Consider the following 15,857-nt stretch of genomic DNA (forward strand, 5'->3'; position numbering starts at 1 on the left):
GATGCATGGGTTTCCGCTCAAGAGCTTAGGAAGTTTGATGAAAGGCTTTGAGAAGATTTAGTTGTGCGAATTCCAGGAAGGCTTCTTTTCCAGCGGAGGAGAATGATACAGCAGCATGCTAGGGAAATGAGAAGTCTATTTAATACAGATCGAGTGAAAACAATGTTGGGTACACCCAAGTGTGTGGGTGTGTGATGCAGGGGATTACTCCCCATGTTAAATACATGTGCTGTGTGTGCAGAGTGTGTGTGTGTGGGCTGAGGGACAGAGAGAAGGGCCAGGTAAGAGTGTGAGCCGGTTAAGGCTCCCCAGTGGGGGGAGTGGGGCTCCTCGGAGATGCTCGTTGCGACTGTCGAAGAGCCACCGAAGTGAGGGAGAGAGAGAGAAGGAGTGATGGCAGCCGGGTTGTGGCGTGCCCGTGAGGTTTTTTCATGTGTATTGTATTTGTTTTGTGATTAATACATATACGGAGTTTTTTCTCGCCTCTCTCGTATTTGTGCTTGGAATGTTTGCGTGTTGTGCTTGAGGGTGCGGATTAGAGGGTCGGGGTCACGACCCAACAAACAAACGATACAAAAGTGAACATAGTAAAAGTTGAACTGAAAATTTAGACAGTAACAAAAAAAAAACAATAGCAAAATCCACGTAATCCCCAATAGATGGGGTATGGGCCAAGGAGGACCGAGTTGGACATGATTTTTGACAATGTATGCACAAAATAGCTACTCTCAGAAAGCTTTACTACTGAAATATCTTCCCCCTGTATCTCCAAAATTTGAGAAACTCAATGGACATTATGATGCGAAACCATGGCGCCAAATCAAAACCGCAAAGCACCAGAGAGGGCAGAGAAAGAGACCCAATTCAATTTATGTACTCATTACCTTGCTTCATCCTTTCAAAATTTAGATCATCAATACACAAACAAAATCTAGACAGTAACAACAGTGGCAATAGAAGTCGAGGGAGTCTATTCAAATGCTTCTTCATTGGCTCTTATACTAGACAAAAGCTCTCCCGTGAGTATACCGACTTTTAGGCTGTAGGTATTACAGGTGTAGTGTTATTGCTAAAGGTCATTGGATTTGCATTCTACAATCTCTCATTCACTGAGGAATCGCAAACCGGCAAACTGGGCATCGACTGCTGCTCTTCACCCATGGCAAGATACATTCTCCATGGAAAACATGACTGCATGGAGTGACCATAACCTCCTGTCTAGGTTCAAAATCTTCCAAGCAAATGGCACACCTGTAATAATCGTTGTCGTCCTCTTTTTTATCCTTCTCATTGAGCATATTTCGGGCATTGTCTCTATAGTACAGGTTCAGTGATCTCCTTCTCCGTGGGTTGTAAATTCCTTTCCTCAGCTTGTTCGAGGCTTTCTTTTGCTTGTCTTGCATGATTGATTGGCCCAGCCTAGGGTTGATGTCATCAAGGACTAGAACATGCATATGAGAATCAGGTGGTACTGAAACACTGCAAATTGATCAATATTTGGAGGTATGAAATTCGTAAGAGCCATAGAGAAACATTCAAATAAAAACACGTGCAAAATTTCAAGTATTCATTCTCGAATACCCACTAATATAATATTTGCATGCCGCATGGTATTTTCTCAATTGTAGTTGTTTGACAAAAGTTCCTTCTGTTCTCCAAGCAAAGCTCATCGCATCGCAATCCATCATTAATGGAAATAAATACAGAAGCTTACTGTTTGCCCTTGATTCCACACTTACGTGTCCAAGTAGATACTGTTACCAACTCTCAAACCATAGTAAAGTTGAAGGAAAGGCAAGACCTTGGCATCCTGGTTTGGATTTTGAATATATGGAGAGAAGAACCAAGATGAAAAAAAAAATCTAAAAAGATAATGAAGTGAAAGAAGCAAATAAATGGAGAAGAAGCAAAAACATTTTTCACTTTTCTTATTGGGCTTAGGAAAACGAGAAGAGAGCAAAATTATATCTTCCAGAACGTTTTTCTTTTCTTTTTTCGTTAACTGAAAAAACTGGGTTTAAGTCTGCCGAAAAGAGAACAACTTTTCTTTCTGTTGCAAGGTGGAATAGGTCTTTGCCTTTGGAAGTAGAAGGACCTATTTGTGGAGTCTCAATCTAAGTGATTCAGTGTTCTTTAGGTTTGATGCTATGTTGTCGATAGTTCCTGGCGCAGGAACGTCTTTAGAGGTTAAACTTTTAGGCCAGTGTATAGAGCTTCAATGAAATCTCTCTGGTTTTAAGGTAATAAAATCAATTACTTACCAAACAATAATGAAAATAAGCATCTGTAAGACATGTTGTCGCCATTTTCCTTTCCTTATCCTATACAAAACAAAGATCCAAATATAGCCTTATTGATAGATGTAGAACGGTTAGCTATCACCTGGTTAAGCCCGAAGATCCTGTCCTCACTCTTTCCTCCACAGGCAAAGTTCCACTGGCATTCTGCAAAATACACATGCCAAAAATTGTCAACTATACAACCTTGGTCAAACTTCAAAGTAGATACTGACCAGAGGAGCCCCCGAAGGAGGCAAATGTTGCATCAAGTTCCAGTAGTTATTATTATTCCAATCATAGGCTCCATATCCCTGTCCAGATTGCCAATTTCCTGGGGCTTGCATCGATGGTACATTGGTGGTGTTGCGACTCATACTATCTGTCTGTCCTCTTGGTTGCCAGAATTTTGGTTTTGTCACCAGAGAAGATGATGGTGACTTCGACTCTGGAGTCTTGTAGGTTTTATTCCTTGTTTGAATGTCACTCACTCAGAATAGCATCTTTTTGTTGGTTCTTTGTTCCCCTTATTCTTCTATGCTGACATGAAGTGTTATTCTGAGCTTACTTAAAGAGATGCCCTTTCATGAATTTAAAGACTGATAAAAGAACAGATTCAATCAGTGAATTTGAAGAAAGCATCCCATTCTTTCACACAGCAGTAACATATGATCTTACTTTCCAAAGCAAAGATATGCCCAATTATGACCTTGAGTTTTTTCAGCAAATATTTTTGTTTCTGTTTCCTTTCCCCCAAGGAAACAAGAAAAAAGAGAACACAAAAATAAGTTCTCTCACCTTATGTCCTTTTCCCATGTATTCTTTTCCCTCAGCAAATCAAGTACCCAAACTCACACATTATAATGAAGTGATTACGGCTCTTCAGCTCCATGCGTAAATAGGGATGTGTAACATGTGTTAGTCGCATGTGACACACAACAAGTGGCTCTAATTATGAAACTAAAATCAAAGAACATAGCCTAATCATCCAAAAGTAGGTAACTTTAAAAGACACAACTCCTAGTTTGATCTAAGCTACGTCACATGGTCAGGATGGTTAACAATCCCTCTTCAGAAACTGTAGTCATGGCTCCTTGTACACGCTGTTTTTTAAGGTTAAAACCTAGTAGGTTCAAGGGGAGGACTCCCATCCAAATATTTCTACAATACTCATTGCTCACGTCACATGGTCAATGAACAAGCAGCTCAATCAGAACAATCACCAGAAATTCTGCTTCAGAAGCAGCACAACATACCATTGTGCCAGAATAAACTGAAAGACTAATACTCCTATGTCCTAGTCACAACAACAGGCAGTTTCTTTTATCCAATGGGTAGTAATGTCGGGATCCATAATTCAGCTCTAAATCTAGTTAATCAAGAGCTAACAAGTTTGTAGTGATATGGCAATGGAAAAAGCACAACAGGTGTGTTAATCTATGTTCCAAAAGAGGGCAAAAGTTACCTTCCTCATGCTGCAACCGTAAAGCTCCCAGGAGAGACAGAGCACATCCATTGCACAACAAGAACCATTGAATCGTGTGATTTCAACTCCCTTCTCTTTTCACCAGAAATCTCCACAGTTGCAAATTCCATCCTTGAAATGATGAAATCGACTGGCATCTCTCACAGTTATTTTTCTCCTCGTAATGATCGTGATATACTTTAGGGCTTCATGGCAGTCTCCACAAATTCTCAAATTCTTAGTTACAAGAATAGGCTTGTCAGAGCCCAGAGTAAGAATCCCAAATGTAACAGCCAGCTTCTCACTATGATAAAGGAGAATGCTTTCCTTCTCCTCCTCTTCAACATCTTGGAAAACAAAACTAGATTCCGATTGATAACCCAACCTCTTCATCTCCATTAGCAGATCTGCTAATTTATTGTATATTTCTGCTGAACGAGGGTGTGACTGATCTCCACCCACAAATGCATGGATAACCCCGTTTATCTCCACCCAACTGCATCCGGGTCTTTTCTTGAACCCCTGATCCCTTTGCTTGATTCTAACATGTGCTGCATCATCCCACCTCCCAGCAACACTGTACATATTGGACAAGATAACAAAATTTCCACTACTTTCATGTCCCATTTTCTGGATCTTATTGGACACTTCTTCCCCTAGTTCAATATTTCCATGGGTCCTACAAGCAGCAAGCAAGGCACTCCATACACAAAAATCAGGGTCACATGGCATCTTTTCAATGAATCCCAGGGCCTCGTACAAGAGTCCGGCCCGGCCCAAAAGATCGACCATGCATACATAGTGTTCCATCCTTGGTGTTATGTAGAAATATTGACTCATTGCAAAAAAACATTTTTTCCCTTCATCGACAAGCCCAGAATGGCTACAAGCAGATAAGAGACAAATAAAGGTCACATCATCCGGGCGTAAGCCTGCAATCTCCATATCATGGAACAGCAAAACTGCTTTCTTCCCTAGCCCATGAATGCCATAACCGAAAATCATAGCATTCCACGAAACGATATCCCTTGTACGCATCCTATCAAAAACTAGTCGGGCTGTATCAACCTTTCCACACTTGGAGTACATGTCGATCAGCGCATTACAAATTGAGGTATCCGTTGAAAAACCACTAACAATTGAGTAACAGTGGCCGCAAGCTCCATGTTGAAGAGCAGCCAAATGCGAACAAGCAGGCAAGAAGCTAACCAAGGTTGTCGAATCTGGTTCTAACCCAGACAACTTCATCTCTTGGAAAGTAACCAGAGCCTCTTTCGCCTTACCATTCTGTGCGCACCCTGAGATAATAGCATTGTGGGAAACCAAATCTTTTGATTCCATTTCACCAAATAGTCTCACCGCATCCTCTATAATCCCACACTTGGCATACATTGACAGCAGTGTGTTACCCACCATTAAATCAACCAAATACCCAGACTTAACTATGCTACCATGTATCTGTCTTCCTCTACTCAGATCAGTCATATTTGAGCAAGCACGCAGTATAGTCCCAAGTATAACTGGTGACAGACACAAACCATCCCTGAGCATTTGGTCATACAATTCCAATGACCGGATAGCAAAATCACATGACACATATGCTCCAATCATAGCACCCCAAGTTACCTCATTTTTCATACCCATTAGGTCAAAAATCCTACTTGCATAAACTAGGCAACCACACTTTCCATACATGTCCAAAAGCCCAGTTGCCACCATTAAATCACTATGAAAGCTCCTCCTCAGACAATAACCGTGGACTGCTTTCCCCGCACTCAACCCATTCACTTCGCCAATCGCAGGAAGAACTGCTACTACTGTAGAAGGATTAGGGCACAACCCCTCTTCCTGCATCTGAACAACCAATCTCATCGCGTCACCGTACAACCCATGAAGAGACGAACCCGCAACCATCGCATTCCACGCCACAACATCTCTTTCAGGCATAATATCAAAAACCTTCCGCGCTTCAACTAAACACCCACATTTGGCATAAAAATCAACCAAAGAAGTACTTATATACACATCAGACACCAACCCATTTCGCCTCGCCTGATCATGAACCATCTTGCCATCTTCCACGGCCTGTAAACCAGAACAAGCTTTGAGCACAAATGGGTACGTGTATTTATTGGGTATTACCCCAGATTCGACCATTTCGTAGTACAAATCAATGGCTCTACCAAAGGGTCCTTTCCACGCATAAGCCCTGATCAGTTGGTTCCACAATATTACGTTGTTTTTCCTTTCTGGGTTCGGAATTTCGTCGAACACCCGGCGAGCAACTTCGAGTTCATTGAATGAAATGTAAAGACGAGTTAATTTGCCCAGTACAATTGGGTTATTGTTGCCATTTTTTAGGAGATGTTGGTGGACTGTCTTGGCTTCTTTGAGTGATTTTGATTCAATGCAGCGACCAAGAATACTCACGTAGAGATCATAGAAATGGATAGTTGTACGACCGGGAATAGTTGTGCGTGAGAGCAGAGGTGTGTGTGGTCTTCTGACTAGGTTGGCGCATGACATCCCGCCCTTTCTGTTAGGGCATTCGCATCTCAATCGCTACCTCTCCTTTAAAGTTAGAATAAAGAGCAAAATAGAAGAAACTCTCCTGCATCAGCCTCACTCCATCCCTCGCTACTTCCCAATTTATGTAACTTTGCTACAGTGCCTCGGTTCTTCCCACGAGGCACTGTTCATCACATTAATCATTATTTTACTATTTAATCTGTACTACACTTACTATTCATCAAAGCAACCTCATAAGATTTGTTCTTCCCACGTTTCAGCTGCTCCTTCACCTGCTCCCATGCCCGCCTGAGCTCCGACAACGGCTTTGAGCTCGGCCCTCTTCCGCATCCCCTGGCGCTCGAGATCTAACCCTTGATCGTGTTTCTTTGTCCGAGACCATCCCAAAGCACCTTACCCGGTCGTCGGAAAATTGCCGGAGTAGCCACACACGTGGCCTGAGTTAGGCACGTATCTGTTGTGGAACTTTCTCGAGAGGGTCTTTTACTGCGAGAGAGAACATCTTTCTTTCAAATGGATGTACATGTGTTTCCTTCTTTTGCCTGACGGAATAAAGAACATGACGCGGATCAAAAAAAAAAAAAAAATAAAGAACATGACAAAAAAAATATACTAATAAAGAATGAAATAAACAAGAATAAAGAAACAATAATTTTAATGGGATAATTTTAATATAGAGAGCCTGATGCAGTAAACATTTTAAAAATAAATAACTAAAGTAATAAAGTGACTTTTTAAGATGTAATTTGATCCAAAATTTGAAGAGACCGGTGCGGATCCTGTTAGCCCCATTTCGAGGTTGTTGCTGTTTGGGAATACAGCAATTAGTAGCTTGGGGGTATCTTGAAAACTGCCATGTTTCTTCGTTCCTTTGCTGAACACAAAGAAAAGTTCCGATCTTCGGAAAATTCCCCTAACCAAGGAGCATAATTTCGTTCATGATGGGTGAAAGTTGAGTAGATTTCACTAAATCAATATACTTTTTTTTTTTTATCCGCAAATCAATATACTTTTCGGTAACACAATGCTCTCTTTACCTGATGTTCTTAATTTTTAAATATTTATTTTTTATTTTAGGACAAGTACACAAGAGTAGTTAAAATGTTACTTTATAGCTATTTTATTTATTTTGGACACCAAAATAACCTTGCATTAGCTTAGGTAAACTAGTAGCTATTTTTCCTTTTACAAAAAATCCTCTTTGCTAGTACCAAGCAATTGTTCATAAAGGATTTATTAAAAAATTATTTTTTCTCTCTCTTCCCAACCGCTCTCTCATTCTCTATCCTTCTTTATACATTATAATATTATACTCCATACTCTATATAGCAATTGAATAATATATTTTATAAGGATAATAGAGAGGATTGGTGTGAAATTGAGAGAAATTTGAATAGGTAAAATAAAAAAAGTGGTGTGTTGGGTAGCTAAAATACCTCACACTTGGTGTACATGCTCTTATGATACATGTCATTCTCTCATTATATATCATTTTTAATTTAAAAAATAAATACTTATTTTTGTTAGCAAAATGGGGCCATGAGTTTATGGTAGAACCCATACAGATTTCATTAATCACAAAGAGAATAATTTTTTTTTTTTTGAAACCAGTCAATTCATTCAAGCCCGAAGGCAGAGATTACATCGCAAAATACAGAAGTGCACCAAACTACCTAATCCGGGATTATAGGACACCGTACAAAAGCAAATCAACACAAGGTGTCGATATGAGAATCCCGTCCGGGACTAGGTAGAGAGATAAAAACTAAAATCACAATACAAACCATTACACAAATAAGGCACAGATGTAACCGAAACAACAACAGAATACAAGCAAAAAGACGAGTCTACTCCCATGGTCAGACCATAAGGGCCGCCGGCCGGACTAGCTGAGGAGACTCCATGGCAAGCCTCCGCTGTCATGCGAGACTCCGGGCGCAGGGACCAAGGCAACGTCGGAGATCCAAGCAACCACAACAGCTGAAGACCGAACCCTCCTTCACACCAGATCTGCCATTGACGGCCCAGAACAGAGGAATACGCAATCAAACGAAACCATACCAAATCTATTCCCGAAATCTTCCAAAACAGGCACCACTGTCGCTGCCGGAAAACCCCAAGAACACCACCGAACAGCCACCGATCACAGAAACCTCAAATTCGACCAACAACCGAAACCCTAACTAACTTATTCCACCAACCGCCGGACCTGGGGAACCCCGACCAACACAGTCCGAATCTAGGAATACCTAGATCGAAAGTTACCCAAACTGAGACAGCTGGTAAGAACGGAAAAAACTAAAGAAAAAGAGAAACCCACCCCCAACCGTACACCATATAAAACTCACCGGCGGCCCAAGCTAACCAAAACTAAACTCACTGGACGAGGCCGCGATAGAAGGACATCGCCAATCGCCGGAAAGCCAACGCAAGGGAATCCTCACCGAACCAAATGGAATTGGCACCTCAACTGGGTAACTCGAAAAAACCAGACCAGAGAGAGAGGAGCGACGAGGTGAGAAGGGGAATGGGGAAGGAAAACGGGGGGAGGTGAAGGCCTCCCCGCTGAGCGGCGGCTAGGGTACTGCTGTTTGAGAGAGAGAGAGAGAGAGAGAAGTTTTGCTATTTTAGAGAGAGGTTTTGTGGGAAAATCCTTTTAATAATGTTCACCCTCTCTTCTTTAAAGGAGGGTGAACAAAATTATTCTCCTAATCAAGTGATCTATGGTACTTTTTTTTTAATAAAGGTACATTTCCAATAAAATAAAAGGATTACAGGAAAATAACTTTAATTGGGTGGGTTTTACAAAGACAGTTTTTGACTTATTTTTTGTCTTTTAAAAAAAGTTACGTGGTTGGATCAAAATTTTGTACTTTTATGATGTCTCTCTTCAAAGACGAACCAATAAGTTATAAAAATTTGACACAAAACTAATAATTGCGAATTTTTTTTGAATAAAGACAAAAAAAGAAGTCACTCTTAGCTTCTTAATCCAAAACCACTTGTTTCCGTTAAATAGTACTTTAGTTGATGTATTCGAGGAGAATGACTTGTACAGAAATTCGTAAAAACATGAGCTTTAGTCCATTTAATTTAGCGGGAACTCACCCGTGTTACCAAATAGCCCTAAAAATCGACAAAATAATTCAATGGGTTGGGTGTCGCTAATTTTTGTTTTTTTTGACAATAGGATGTAACCTCACATTCAAATGGGATGAAAATAATCTACCTAGGACCGGCAGCAGGGAATCAATACTCAAGAAAAACAATGAGAAGCAACTCAAAAGGGAATTATTGGACGTGACCATAGAGCTACCCACATAGACTTTCAGCTCTTAATTGGTTGGCCTATCCCAAAAATCGAACTCATTCTTCGGACTTCAGATTGAGAGCAAACCCCTGGCAAGTGGAGTGGATGATTTCAGTGGGTTGGTACCAAACGGGCCCTATTTGTGATTTAACATCGGTAAACGCGTTGTTGGGTAGGAGTGGGGTCGTCGTGTTTTTTCGTTAGAATTCGGTATTCGGGTGATGACTGATGACTAGTTTGTTACTGGTAAATGATTAAGGAAAATTCTAAAATTAGCTCATTGGGCTGACAATAATAAGTATGTGAATGTGTATTAAAGGGTATATAAAGTACACAAGAATACGTGTTTTTCTAGGCTTCTAGTGTATTTATCGTCAGCCCACTGGGCTGACAATAGCAAGACCGAATGATTAATTATTACTCTCCGTCCGGATTTAATAGTTTCTCGTTCAATTCTAATCAAATAAAAAATGAGTTATATTTTTAAATTGGTAATTGATTTTATATTCAATATGGATCTTGTTTGATAGATTTCAATTAGTTCTCTAATACAATGTTTTCAAAATTACATAAAATATTATAAATTACTCCTTCCGTCCCATTTTCTTTGGACTTTTTTGATATTCGAGTTGTTTTTCAAACTCTTATATCTTCCAATATGAATCTCTAAATATATGCAATATGGATCTTGTTTGATAGTTCTCGATTAAATCTATAATACAAAGTTTTCAAAATTATGAAAAATATTATAAATTGAGAGATATAAGAGTTTGAAGAACGACATGAATATCGAAAAAGACCAAAGATAATGGGACAGAGGGAGTACAAGATATAATCGTTTGAAAATTTTTCATATAATTATCCTTAATTCATAGTATTTTTATAATTAACAGAACTTTGTCTAAAGGAATTAAGTGATATCTATCAATCAAGATGCATATTTTATATAAATTGTAATATAAATTAGAAAATACAGATGATCTTATAAGAGATGTGAATGGTAAAACATAGGCATTCTTTATGTGACGGCAAAAATATTATTTTTAAAGCTCATTAAAAGGTTTCAAATAATGCTTGAACAAGTTACTATTTGACACAGCTTATGATGCATAAAAAAATTCAAGCTACTCGATTTTGAGTTATAATTGACTCCGTTAATACTTGTCTGAAAACAACTCATAAACTAGTTAAGTTTCCTCATGGGGTGGTTGTATTGCACATGTACAGTTCGGTCAGCTCCGACCCCATTTCGGGGCAATTGAAATGATCAGATTAGTTTCCATTGTATACCTCATTGAGTAGTATATATATATATATATATTTCTTAAAAAATCGAGTCAATCGGATACCAATTTATATATGATTGGAGCACACATAAGATTTGTTTGAAGGATTGTTTGCGTTAACAACTAATTTTGAATAATTTTCTTGAATTTCGTAAAATTTTCAAACTGAGCTCCAACAAATTAGTACTCGTCTCGTTCGGCTTATAATTTATGGAAAAAATTAACTGCTCGAGATCGGCACGGAATAGGCTTTGATTAAATCAGGTTGTATAAGATCACAATGATTTATAAACTAGCTAATATCCGGAAAAAAATTCGAACCAAACTTGAACAGTTATTTGCTCAACCTGTTACCTAGTTAGGAAAAATTATTACTCTCTCCATATCACATTGCGTGCCAATATGAAATGTAATTTTTGGACCAAAAAATCAAATATTTGCATGATTTTTAAAAAAAATTTACGCTAAATTAAAGTACTTTAGGACTTCTTTAATCTGGTGTAAATAAATTACTCCTTCCGTCTCAAAAAAGATGATAATTTTTGAAATTTGTGCCATTTTTATTACTTATATCTTTTAATTCTATAGTATTTTTCATGAGTTTGAAAATTTTGTATAATAAAACTAATCAATAACTATCAAACAAAATCCATAATATTGCATATTTTTTAAATTCATATTGAAAGATATAAGGAATTAAAATTGACACAAATATCACAAATTATCATCCAATTTGAGACTGAAGGACGTCAAATTTTGTAAACAATTATTTTTCAACCACAAACACTTACACACACATTTACACAAATTCACTCACATTCACATTGGGACCCACACATACCGTGTATGGGCCTCACCAAATCACATTCATATCGTGACCCACACACCCCGTGTATGAGTGTGTGTGGACCTCACCAAAAAACGTGAATGTGTTTAAAATATGTGTGTAAATGTTTGTAATCAGAGAATTACTATATTTTTTTTATATTATAGATGAGAGTATGTGAAGTTGTGCCCTATCACATGCATGGGTGGAGATGTGATGTTTACACGCGGCACTTTTGGGTGCGGATCCACGGCAAAGCCGTGTTTGTCAAGCTAACTTCCCCCACCTACTTTTCCACGTAAAAAATTATCACTTGTTCCGGGAGCACCATGCAACAGTGCTCTAGCCATTTCCATAACACATTTGCATGACTTTCACCGCGAAATGTGTGGTTTCCACACAATTGTATACAATTACTTAATGCCTATGGGGCATCATACATGGTGTTCTTGGTCTTTTTTTTTACCATACATTAAATCAGAGTCGTCCATAGGGTAAGCTCAACCAGCGTACTGGCTTGGGCAACCCCATGGGGCAAAAACAAAATACGTAAACTGAACATAAATTTTTTTTTATAAACTCCCAAAAAAAATAATTTCAGATTAAATAAAGAAAAGTCCATTCCAAAACTAAATGGGAGGAAACTGCAACGACTCGAGCCAGCGGCCCTGCTAACCCATAACTTAATTATGTAGCTCAAAAGATTAACATCATATTATATAAAATAGCTGGCCAAAATTCGGTATATACTAGTATCATTTTTTCAATTTACCTACCAATGTGGGACTGATTATGCCCCATTGGGTTCTCACAGAAACGCGGAACCCTTTCCCTTATCTCTTACCCTACGGCCTACACCATTCGAACTCGAATGTTCAACTGGTATGTCTTCTTATATATTTAAAGGCTTATTAGTAAATGGCAACGAAATTTAAGGTCGAACTTAAACAATCCGAACATCAGGCGGTCACTCTTTAGATGTGGGGCTTAAGACAGCCCCATCCCAACATGTGTTGGAAAACAAGCTTCAGATACCACGTGGTTCGGTTGGGTTTTTAGAATTTGGACTTTAAATTATTACTCTACTCTAAATTTCACTCATTATCCATACCTTCAATCATTATTTTTTTTTATCTCTATCTCTCTTCAATCATTACCCCTATCTCCTTACCTTCATCATTACAAATTCAAATCCAAAATTCCAAATCCAAAAACCAAAAAACGAACAAGCCCGTTCATAATCTCTCCGTGCGGTAAAAAAGTTAGTATTAGAGCACAAGGTGACGGTGCTCCTGGAGCACCGAGTAATCACTCTCACGGACGGTGTAGATAGAATTAAGTGCGATTCCATCTCCGCTTTACACTCTTCTTCGTCTTTCCTCTGCCTCACCCTGCACCAGTCCTTTCAACTCATGTCAACCAATCTCACTCAATCCACGACGGCGCCGGCGCCGGCGCCGGCGGAGGAGCCCTCGCCGGCGAAAGATCTCCCCAAGGACATCATCATCGACATCCTCTCGCGCCTCCCCGTCCGATCCCTCGTCCAATTCTACTGCGTCTGCAAATCATGGTACGCCCTTCGCCTAAACCCTAATTTCATCTCCAAGCACTTCCGCCACTCCACGCTCAGCACCGCCAACCACGGTGACCGTAGCTTTTTCCTGCTGACACGTCACCAATCCAAGGCCATCACTTTACTCTCCGGTACCAAATCCGTAGACATCCCAATCAACATGGACATACCTTTCTTAAACATATCGAAACCCTTACGGATCTCCGGTAGCTGTCACGGTTTGGTCTGTCTCAGTGTCATGCCCATCGCTTCTATACTGATTATCTGGAATCCGGCCACTAGGGTTTTCAAGGACCTGCCGGTCTCGAACGTACAGAGGCCGAACGCGGGGCCCATTAAGGTTGTCTTGGGGTTCGGGTTCGATTCGGGTAGTAAAGATTACAAGGTGTTGAGGATTGTGAACTATTGTTACCCTCTGAACCAGGTTGAGATCTACTCCTTGGGGACGGATACTTGGAGGGAGATAGAGGCTAATGTGAGGTTTATAATTTTTGAGGCGTCGAGTAGGGTTTTCGTGAGGGGGAGGTTCCATTGGACGGCCCTTGGGTTTAGGGAGTTGAATGGACGGGAGCTGATCGTTACGTTCGACTTGGGGGAGGAGGTGTTTAGTCAGTTCATGTTGCCGAATTTTTCCCGCGAAAATGACGATAATGATGGTGATGATGATGATGATGACGACGAGGAGGATGAGGGGAGATTAGGGTGGCATTTGGTGGCGTGGAAGGATTCTATTGGTTTGATAGTTTATCCTAACCATTCCAAGGACAAGAAATTCGATATGTGGGTTATGAATGAGTATGGGGTTGCGGGGTCGTGGACTAAGTACATGTCATTTGGACCTTATCCGAGAGTTAATAAGCCATTGGGATGCCGAATGAATGGTGAGGTTTTATTGCATAAGGAAAATGGGGAATTGGTCTTGTATGACCCTGCCACCCAGGAATTTAAGAATGTTCCAGTTAATGATGTTCCTTATTGTTCAGAAGTTTTCAATCATGTGGAGAGTCTGGTTCCAATTAAGGGAGGAAAAGATCTGGAAGAGGCAAATATGTATACTGTGGTTCCAGACCTTTTCTTTGTTCGGAAAATCGATTTGCTGTTGGAATGATAGTTTCCTGGATTGAGATTTAGCCTACTGCTGGGATCCTGTGAGCAATCTGCTTTACTGTAGCCCTCCTCCTCAGTGATTGGCTTTTGTTGTGTTTGTTGTTGTTTCTTTCAGTGGTGTTCAAATGCTAAGTTGGATTGAAGATGTGCTAATGGAGTGATTCTCTGTGTGACTGGTCGACACCTGGGTGAGGACCATTTCCCATTGGTCTGATTTGGCTCTTGTAGCAAGAAGTAAGAAAGAAAACGAAAAAACGAGGTCTGAAGAAAATGAGGAAGAAAGAGAAGAGGTATGGTGGCTCGTCTCATCAGAATCTCCTCTAAATTGTGATGCTCGTTGCAGAATTGCCGGAATTGTATGTCTGTTGTAAGGACAATTTATACATGCGTATGTTCCAGACTTTGGAGTGCACCTGTTATGTACTTAATCCTTTTACCTTAACAACTAATGCTTCTCCTGTTGTATCCTGTAGCTCATCGTTTGTGTTTTTAGTTCTCTCTCTTTCTCTTAAGTATTGCAACTTTAGTATTGATTTTCATTTGCTTCATTTTATAAGTCACATTTTTTTACTTATGTTGTGAGGTGATTGCTGTGGTATATGTTCATACTTTTCGGTCAGGCTGTTTGTTAGGAACGCATTAGATAATAACTAGCAATTTGCTCGTTCTGGGTGTCTTTTCCATTATTTGACCAATGCTCTCTCTCTCTCTCTCTCTCTCTCTCTCTCTCTCTCATAGCAAAACAGAGTAGTTTTTTAAGCATGTATTTTCCCTTGAGTTTTAAGTACATCCAATACTTGCTGTGAACTATCTCAATAGACAAAGGGGTTCAAGCTCACACTCGAAAGTTTACTGTTTAGTGTGCGTTTGCCGTCGTAATGTCGTGTGTTTCTGTTGTCCTGGTTTCATTTAACACCAAGAGGCTGAGATATTTAGTAGTAGCTTCTTCCTCTGCTCTCTTGATTCCTCTTTTGAGAACTACGACATTTCTTTTTCTGTTTACTATTAGTTATCCTATATGAACTTTTTGTACTGGAATAGAACTACAGTTCTCCCGGCCATTCATTTTTTGATTGTTCCTTGAGATAAAACAACCAGGTTATTCTGCTGTAAGATATGTTGGTTTAAGTGCGATCTTTGAGTTACTCCCTCCGTCCCTTTTTTAGAGTCCAGTATTTCATTTTGGGTTGTCCCTTAATAAGTGTCCATTTTGTAAAGTTAGTAGGTAAAAGTTCGTGAATTTTCCATTTTGACCCTAAAAATAAATTCTATTTTGAAAAGTTTGTGAGTAAAAATGTAATAATGATGTCTCCATCGAGGGTTTAGAGAGAAAGTGGAGGTAAAAGTTGATGTGAAAGGTGCAATGATGATATTTTTTTAATAAGTTAGAGTTATGAAGCAGGACATTTAAAAAAGGGACGGAGGGAGTACTTAAGAACAATATTTGGTGAGCTATATCCAATGTGTTTTCAAGGTTCACTTTTT

At 39.6% G+C, this 15,857-nt stretch overlaps 3 protein-coding genes and 1 non-coding gene across 6 annotated transcripts; 1 reads left to right on the forward strand and 3 right to left on the reverse strand.

Moving 5' to 3' along the window:
- Positions 1-792: 792 nt before the first annotated feature.
- On the reverse strand, positions 793-900 carry LOC131324976 (small nucleolar RNA snoR100). Its single transcript, XR_009199552.1, has one exon. It is a non-coding gene; the product is annotated as a small nucleolar RNA snoR100 (small nucleolar RNA).
- Positions 856-2,655, reverse strand: LOC131321781 (uncharacterized). Its single transcript, XM_058352729.1, has 3 exons — positions 2,513-2,655; positions 2,383-2,444; positions 856-1,479 (listed from the first exon to the last, which is right to left on the reverse strand). Exons 1-3 carry the CDS (start codon positions 2,651-2,653, stop codon positions 1,107-1,109), a joined length of 576 nt encoding a protein of 191 aa, XP_058208712.1. The 5' UTR covers positions 2,654-2,655; the 3' UTR covers positions 856-1,106.
- A 22-nt stretch (positions 2,656-2,677) lies between these two features.
- Positions 2,678-6,790, reverse strand: LOC131321779 (pentatricopeptide repeat-containing protein At3g16610). Of its 3 annotated transcripts, none has more exons than XM_058352728.1 (2): positions 3,742-6,790; positions 2,678-2,811 (listed from the first exon to the last, which is right to left on the reverse strand). In XM_058352728.1, exon 1 carries the CDS (start codon positions 6,265-6,267, stop codon positions 3,841-3,843), a length of 2,427 nt encoding a protein of 808 aa, XP_058208711.1. In that variant the 5' UTR covers positions 6,268-6,790; the 3' UTR covers positions 2,678-2,811; positions 3,742-3,840. The 3 variants fall into 3 exon arrangements, with proteins under 3 accessions (XP_058208711.1, XP_058208710.1, XP_058208709.1); XM_058352727.1 differs by having other exon boundaries at positions 2,684-2,816; XM_058352726.1 differs by having other exon boundaries at positions 2,736-2,875.
- Positions 6,791-12,935: 6,145 nt separating this feature from the next.
- Positions 12,936-14,911, forward strand: LOC131321782 (F-box protein At3g07870-like). The gene has a single exon (XM_058352731.1). It carries the CDS (start codon positions 13,105-13,107, stop codon positions 14,371-14,373), a length of 1,269 nt encoding a protein of 422 aa, XP_058208714.1. The 5' UTR covers positions 12,936-13,104; the 3' UTR covers positions 14,374-14,911.
- Positions 14,912-15,857: the final 946 nt, after the last annotated feature.

The sequence above is a fragment of the Rhododendron vialii genome, chromosome 4a (assembly GCF_030253575.1).
Source record: "Rhododendron vialii isolate Sample 1 chromosome 4a, ASM3025357v1".
NCBI classification, from domain to species: Eukaryota; Viridiplantae; Streptophyta; class Magnoliopsida; order Ericales; family Ericaceae; genus Rhododendron; species Rhododendron vialii.